Source organism: Myotis davidii, unplaced genomic scaffold, assembly GCF_000327345.1.
Source record: "Myotis davidii unplaced genomic scaffold, ASM32734v1 scaffold663, whole genome shotgun sequence".
In the NCBI taxonomy this organism is placed as follows: domain Eukaryota; kingdom Metazoa; phylum Chordata; class Mammalia; order Chiroptera; family Vespertilionidae; genus Myotis; species Myotis davidii.
Genome location: NW_006295816.1, coordinates 6,084,310 through 6,092,526, shown reverse-complemented (window position 1 = coordinate 6,092,526; position 8,217 = coordinate 6,084,310). Strand labels below are relative to the sequence as shown.

Below are 8,217 nucleotides of genomic sequence, written 5' to 3'. Positions count from 1 at the left end.
TTTCCCTGAAATTCATCATAAGAGTCACCTCCCCTCAGATCAACTCACTGTTATAACTGTCGAGTTTCTTAAAACAGCCACCCAGGAAATATATTAATATACAAGGTATTTCCACCCCCCCCCCCAAAAAAAATACCTTCCTAGTGAAAGAATTCAATTTCCCTTTGAAATACATAATATCCCCTCACCTGCAGCCACCTCCAAGAACAGCAGGCCACTTACCGGGCTCCAGGGGCATCTGCGTGTGGCCGTTTATCACCCCATTTGCCACATCTGGGTCCTCCAGAGTGAGAGCAGCTGGAGGCTGGAACTCCAGCTCCTCCTGGATCTTTTCCAAGCTGCTCCCCAACTGAGCAGAGGTCACATGGTTAAAATGCCACTTCACTTTCTGAATGACGCTGTCTGCAACAAGAGAGCGCCCCAAGTTCTTATAAGGCAATACGGACAAAGTGAACTTTACATTTCCAATCAGGCTCGTGTCAGCCACTCTCAAGAGTGTCAAGTTATACATAAAGGTCAAATGATCCCTCCACAGCATGACTGGTCATGTCAATCTCTCCAGAGCAGAGTGATTGAAATTCACCTCAGTGACAAGGGGGTCAGGGGAAGAGGACTTGAGTCTTAGCTCAGCCACTTGTGACAGTATAATCCTAACAACTCACAGAATGTTTCTAAGCTTAAAAAATGGGGATGGTTATTCTCGACCTGGTTATCTCAAGAAAAGGCATGTGAGAAAAAAATTACACATGAACGTGAATGTGCTGCGCCAACCAGGATTATGTATTTGAAGGCATTGGTTTTCATTCTTTTATTTATGTTAGCACTGATTTATTGTCAAGTTTTTGGCCCGTGGGCCACAGTTTGCTGACCCCACTCGCCAGGGTTGTGGTGACTGACCCGTAGAGTTCTCAACATCCTTTCAGCTGCCCCAAGGCTCTGGAGAGATGACAAGCCAGAGTGTTAAACCCTGAAGTTGCCAGGCCTCTCCCGTCCCCGTAAAATCTCAGGATACGCGGCTGTTCTCCAGGGATATCTTACCACACCGCTAATGACTCTCCTTGGGGGTCAAAGCCAAATCTAAACTACAAATCTACGCACGCCAAGAGCGAGAACAGTAAATACAAAAGGGGGTTACAAACCAAATTCCAGAAAGGCGTATGGCCTGGTGGCTAGGCCAATGCAGGTGGTGTCATAGGAAGCCGTGAATTCCCACCACAAGGTCTCCAGGAAGCAGAAGGCCATGGCTGCTGGGCACCGGTGGGAGCAGATAGCCATGCAGGCCACATCCCCTGAAGAAGAAAAGCTGAAACAGAAGGGCGACATCTACGTTAGCAGGAGCAGACGCATGGACTTCCCCCCATCCGCCCCCCACACCCAGACACAACCTCGCCTCCACTCTGGACCTGCTGGTTGCATGTATGTGTCCTCAGCTAGACCCACCTGGGTCTGCGCCTCTCTTATACTTCCTCTGAAATGTATAGCGGTCTCTGCCATTATTCATATCTGAAGGTGCATGTTCCATTAGAGGGAAGCAGCCTCAGACTTCTCTGCATCTTAGAGGAAAATGATTTTCTTTTTTAATCTACATCAAAAGGTGTTCTAACACTGACTCAGACGGGCATCCTGAAATGACACCTACTCCTTTCAGGCTGTCACGCTATTATTTCAAGTTCTGGGGACTCTGCTTCCCCTTTCTGTGTTGCCTCCTGACTCCCACTCATTGTGGGCCTTCTCCTCCAGTGTTTGTCACTTTCGCTGACGGCTCGTCACTGCGGAGTTTGCTTTCTCCTGGGGGACTCCCTTGAGGCCTGACTTGAGGCTCACTCTTCATGAGGGTCTGCATTTGCCTTGGCCTGATGCTCCCATGTCATCAGTGTGGAACCGACACTGATATTTGAACCGTGGCTTAGGAATTCCTAGCCTGTGGGGAGTATAAAGTATAAGCTCAGCCCTAGCTGGGTTGGCTCAATGGTTACAGAGTTGGCCTGCGGACTGAAAGGTCCAGGGTTCAATTCCGGTCAAGGGCACATACCAGTTGCAGGCTTGATCCCCAGCCTGGTGGGGGCGGATGTGGGAGGCAACCAATCGATGTGTCTCTCTCACATCAATGTTTCTCTCTGTCTCTTTTCCTCCTTTCTGTTCTCTCTAAAAATCAATGGAAATGTATCCCTGAGTGAGGATTAACAAACAAAACAAAACAAAAAGGTATAAACTCAGACTCTAATCTGACACAAGGCACAAGAGCAAGGTTTCGATTTCTTAGGTGAGATTTTATCTTTTCTTCCCATTCAAAGCCAAAGAGAGATGAGTTACCCCTACATTGGTGAGCAGACTATTTCTCCCCTATCATTGCTCTAGGGTTGCACCCTGACAAGAACCCGTCTTGATGCATGGGTCTTATTCCAACTCCTCACTTTACATACGCTCAAAGGCCTCTCCCTTTATGATGCAGAAACTTAACCCTGAGTTCACTATGACTGTTTACCCAGGAGGCTCAGTGCCAACTCACACACTGCCCATGTGAACATTCTGTTCCCCTGCATTTCTGCATTTCTGGCACCTTGGGATTTCTTTCTTTCAAGCTCACCTACATATATATATATATATAATCTCCCCAGCTGGTTTCACTCGGTGGTAGAGCGTCAGCCTATGAACTGAAGGGTCCTGGGTGCAATTCTGGTCAGGGCACATGCCCAGGTTGCAGGCTCAATCCCCAGTTGGGGGTGTGCAGGAGGCTACCAATCAATGATTCTCTCATCATTGATGTTTCTCTCTCTCTCTCCCTCTCCCTTCCTCTCTGAAACCAGTAAAAATATTTTTTAAAAATTTATATATATAAATGAATAAATATACCAGCATTTCTGGATGTTTCTGGCAGAAGTGTTTTTAGGTTATATTATCCACCACCTTTTTGTAATTGGAAGTCTATATAAAAACGTTTTCAATTTTTAAACAAGAATGACATCCTCCTCATATAAGGAATTTTCCAGCAGAGCCCAAGTCTCTAGGATGAAGGTGTTCCTACTTGAAAGAGGGCCCCTATTTATGGGCTGAATTGTGTCTTCCCCCTTCCTCCCCCCAAAAATATACTGAAGTCCTAACTCCTAGTACCAGTGAATATGACCTTATTTGGAAATAGCCTTTGTAGCAGTAATCCAGACAAAATGAGGTCATAATGGATTAAGGCATAATGGGTTAGAGTGGGCCTTCATCCAAGGACTGGTGTGAAATCTGGTCACAGAGACGGAAGGAAGAAGCCCATGTAATCGCGGAGGCAGAGACTGCATGAGGCTTCTGCAAGACAGAGTGACGACGACTGCTGGCAACCACCAGAAGGTGCTAGAGAGTCATGGGAAGGGTTCTTCCTTAGAGCCTGAGAGCGCGCGGGCCCTGCTGACACCCTGACCCCAGACTTCTGGCCTCCTGAACCTGAACCGTGAGAGAACACATTTCTGTTGTTTTAAGGCAGTGTGTGGTCATTTGCTATGACAACCCTAGGAAAGTAATTCAACTCCTTAACTACAAAATAAGCGATGGTGCTGCCCCCCTGGAAGGGAAAAAATCTGTTTCCTCTGTGAAAACGGTGACTATTAAATGCAAAGACAAATGAGTAGAAGGTTTTAGACTCCACTTTTCAAAAAACTGAAACGCCCAGAGTTTCATTTGAAGCCACGGACTTTTTTTCCTAACAGAGAAAACATGCTGTTTTCGGTCCATGAAGCTCCCACAGAAGGTCAGGTTATCACAGCACAGTGGGGAAGGTGGTCTCAGGCTTCCAGAGGAAGGAGTCACAGGCCTGGCGGGCGCAGCGCAGGGCTGGGTCCTGAGCACCCACTGCCCACACCACAGGGTGACAGCGCACGTGCCTGCCGCCTGGCACCCTCTTCGGGCCCCATCCCTTCTCACCTGACTCCACCACCGAGCCTGGAGTCAGGCCTGGACTTTTCCTTTTTGTTTTTCTGAGTCTGAGACTGAATTCCACTGAAAGGATCCCACCTTATCAGGTCAACTAGAAATTCACTGTTCAAGGGAGCAAAAGAAGGCCTAAATCAGTGGTTCTCAACCTGTGGGTCGCGACCCCTTTGGCGGTTGAATGACCCTTTCACAGGGGTCGCCTAAGACCATCCTGCATATCAGATATTTACATGACGATTCATCACAGTAGCAACATCACAGTTATGAAGTAGCAACGAAAATAATTTTATGGTTGGGTCACAGCATGAGGAACTGTATTTAAAGGGCCAGAAGGTTGAGAACCACTGGCCTAAATGATAGAAAACAATGGTGTACAATTATAACCAGCCATTCTGATATTTCAAAACCTGCCTTGCCCTGATCCCTCTGTAGAATGGCTTTTTGCTCTGAGACCTAGAATAAGAAATGATAAAAACCATGAGGATCAGGCCCTGTGTCATATTTAGTAATTTTTTCTCTTGTTCCCTCATTTATACTTTAAGCTACTTGAGGAGAGGGACTTACTTTTCATTGTCGGGCTCTTGGCACGTAATTAAATTTTTTTTAATTTAAACGTTTTTCAAAAAGTTAAAAAATTTAAAAAGCAAAACCTGAAGGCCAGAACTCTTAAGTCTTTTTTTTTAATTTTTTGGCTTTCTGACGCTGTTTTCTTCCCTGACATTTTAATCTAGTATCTCTTCCCTCTTCACCTTTTTTTCCACCCCTGCATCCAGTGTAGAAAAATCTCCGAAACTAGAGGCATGAAAACTGGTTGAAGGCGGGTCTCCTGATGCCCATGGGCATGCCACTAACAGAAGCAGCAGGTGCAGCAGCAATGCTCAAGGCCCCCCTAACTCTATTGTGCACACACACAACCTCGGACCACTGTCTGATGCTAGATCTACTTTTTAAAAAAATGTTTTGATTGATTTTTAGAGAGAAAGGAAGGGAGAGGGATAGAGAGAAACGATGATGAGGGAGAAACATCATGGATCGGCTGCCTCCTGCACACCCCCTTCTGGGGATCGAGCCCACAACCCAGGCATGTGTCCTGATTGGAAACCAAACCACGATCTCTCGGTTTCTGGGTTGACACCCAACCACTGAACCACACCGGCCAGGCTAGGTCTCCTTTTAACAGGCCATGTGATCTGCATAACGTTACCTGAACATATGACAGAAGTAGCCCCGGCTTTGCTGATGTTCTGGGAAAGTGAACATGCTTGCTTACTGTATACTGAAGTCACGTCCTTGTGCAGAACCTCGACCTGGATACTGGGCCAGTCGCAAGGCTAAAGTCTTGAGCCGTCTCCTGATTTCCAGAAACTCTTGGGTGTGGTAGAAGTCAGTGGAGGCCGAGAGGGGCAGTCCATCCCTCACCCTTACCACGCAGGCAAAGAGGATCATGGACATGGTCCGCAAGAGAAGTCATGAGGACACCTGAGGGAAGCAAGGTCACCTTGTTACTGAGGACCAGATGACGATGCCAGAGACCCCCGTCCTCAAAATGCGCGCTCCTTTTCACCCTCACCCCCCATCACTGCGAATGTTGCTTCTCTTATTATTTCCCTGGTCTCTATGGCTGTCACTCCCAAGTTTCCTCCCTCCATTATCCTCCGTGCCTCTTCTTTTCTTGTAATCCTCCTGTTCTTTCTCTAATGAATCTCTCCCTTTCCAAAATTACACCAACCAGGATGAGGTGGAAAGGAACAGAGAAGCAAGGAGGCAGGGGCAGAGGGCTCAGGAGCAACGGCAATGACAGTGGGTAGCTGGACACAGGTAGCAAGATGACTCCAAAGGGGCAGGATGTACCTGATGCTGAAGAGCAGGCCTGGGGTGCAGGGACCGGTGCATTTCAGGTCACCCAGGGAGGTGGGTGCCGAGCAGCTTAGGGATTCCAAGCATCTAACCTAAAGGAGGTAGAAGGGAGAGCAGAGGACAAAGAGGGAGCTGAGAGAGCACAGCAGGTCTCCTGAATGTCTGCAAATTTTTCATACAGGGCCAGTCTTCAAATGATGACTGCGCTCCTACAGATGGTTAACAGAAATCACTTAGCGAATCGTATTACAGGAAGATATGCAATATTTGGCCCTGATATGGGAACACCATTAAAAAACAAAGGAAACAGCCGTAACCGGTTTGGCTCAGTGGATGGAGCGTTGGCCTGCGGACTGAAAGGTCCCAGGTTCGATTCCGGTCAAGGGCATGTACCTGGGTTGCAGGCACATCCCCAGTAGGGGGTGTGCAGGAGGCAGCTGATCAATGTTTCTCTCTCATCGATGTTCCTACCTCTCTATCTCTCTCCCTTCCTCTCTGTAAAAAATCAATAAAATATATTTAAAAAAAGAGAAAGAAATAAACAAAGGAGACAGATCCTGAGCCCTCATGGTGCCTTTGGCAATTAGAACAAGGTACTTCCCCGGTCGAAGCAGCCTGGGCCAGTTCTGCTGACAGAGCCTGGCTGGGTTTTAGCCCCAGCTGTGAACTCGGCAGGTGCGTGTTCAGGGCATCGCATGCACATCTGCACGCGGCAGCCCCGCAACCCGGGGTTAGTGAGGCGGCCACTGCAGCTTGAACAGGTCTTTCCACTCCCCCGCACATCCCGTCTCACAGCTCCTGTTTTCGAGAGGATGTGAATAGGTTCACACACTGGAGGGCTTTTCTTCCAAGGAACTCTAGGCACGTAACCTTTTTGGCACCTCGGTTCCTGGGAGCGGTAGGAAAGGGGAGCCCCCAGGATGCACACCACTCTCGTCACTCTGTACCTATTCTTCGTCTATATCTGCCACTTTTCTGACCTCCCCATATCCAAACCCACATCAAGGCCTGTCTCCAATCCACCCTTTCCATGCGACCTTCTCAGACTGAGGTACGACTCGATTTGATAAAATATTTTAGTCTGCCTCCCCCATTTCCTAAATCCTCTTCTCAACTCTATTTATAAACTGCTCGTGTCACAGATAATCCCTTTTCCACCAGCAAAAACGTTGTGCCTAGCTAGAGGCCACCCTGGCTCCCCAAGTTTTTTTATTTTTCCTCTCCCCTTTACCCTTAACCTTCTCCCAGAGATATGACCAGGGCTTGGCGAAATGGTAACTTAAACAAGCAAAACAAGTTGCATTTGGCACACAAATATTCAAACACAAGTTTTCACCATAAGGCGTACTGCCTAATCCTCATATAGACAATACAGAAAACAAAACTGAGTCATGTCACCCTTACTGAATTCGCTCTCAGTCACAGGACTTAAGATTTGTAGATCACGAAGGCGCCTCCGTTCCACTTTGCTTGGGGATGGGGTGGGAGGAGGGTAGAGGTCAACTGTCAATTGTTAAGAGCTAAGGAAAGGAGGGGACTGAACGTGATAACAACAAATATTATACACCAGGCGCTGTGCTAGAAACTCTCCCATTGATAATGTTATATAGTGCTCATGACTATGAAGTAGGCATAATCTGCACTGGACAGGTGTGAATAGTGTAGCTGCAAGGCTCAAGTGGTGGAGCCAGGATTCAAACCCAGATTTTATTACTCAAAATACTCGAAAGCCTATAATCTTTTCACTACACTACTGCTTCTCAAATCCAATCTTTGGTATTACCGCTACTCCATTTCTCTCAAACAATTCCTTCCCCTAGGGCACTGATACTCAAAACTAATCGCAGACCTGTTCGTAGGCACCTGTTGCAATGGGTCCTTACTTATTGTATTACTTTATTCGGTCTGACCATGTCGCAAATGTCACCAATTACTCTTCAACACCCGTGATACTCTTGTTGTGGCTTTGATTTCTCCAATCCTAATTCTCCCCCGGGGTGCTTTCTCTCTCTGGCTCTGGAGGTCCAGATGTAAGCTTAACAATGGACACACAAGTACATCACCTCCTCCTACACCTAGTGTTCAGAAAAGCTGGTCCAGTACAGCCACGATCTGATAAATCAAATCTTACAAGATCTGCACGCCAAGGAAAGTCTGCTATTAAAACTAAACGATACTCCTGGCATGAGTTTCGTGGGTAATAAAGAAAATAATCGCCCGCTCTCTCTTTTGGACACACCCATCTCCTCCCACCGGAAGCGGCGCTCGGTGCGCATCTGACAGCTGACAGTTCTGCAGGTGCGCGCCTGGGAGGGTCCCAGTCTGGAGAGCGGCGGGCACCAGGAAGGGAGACCGGCGATACTGGGAAGCCCCGCAGAGCCCGGTGGGGCTAAAGCTGGGCCTGCCGGAGGGGCGGGCCCGGCAGCGCCTCCACCTCCAGGCCCG

At 47.9% G+C, this 8,217-nt stretch overlaps 1 protein-coding gene across 5 annotated transcripts in view; it reads right to left on the bottom strand.

Moving 5' to 3' along the window:
- The window catches only part of SEC22C (SEC22 homolog C, vesicle trafficking protein), a 15,824-nt gene that overhangs the window by 6,817 nt on the left and 790 nt on the right, over window positions 1-8,217 (bottom strand). For 2 of the 5 annotated variants that reach the window (XM_015568390.1, XM_006770521.2), the window contains exons 2-4: window positions 5,186-5,394; window positions 1,140-1,303; window positions 223-402 (exon numbers count right to left, since the gene is read on the bottom strand). In XM_015568390.1, coding sequence (XP_015423876.1) covers window positions 223-402; window positions 1,140-1,303; window positions 5,186-5,367 — 526 coding nt within the window. In that variant the 5' untranslated portion in view covers window positions 5,368-5,394. Of the gene's footprint in view, window positions 1-222; window positions 403-1,139; window positions 1,304-5,119; window positions 5,395-5,864; window positions 6,025-7,621; window positions 8,212-8,217 lie in introns of those variants that run through there. The other 3 variants (XM_015568389.1, XM_015568391.1, XM_006770522.2) reach the window with 3 other exon arrangements.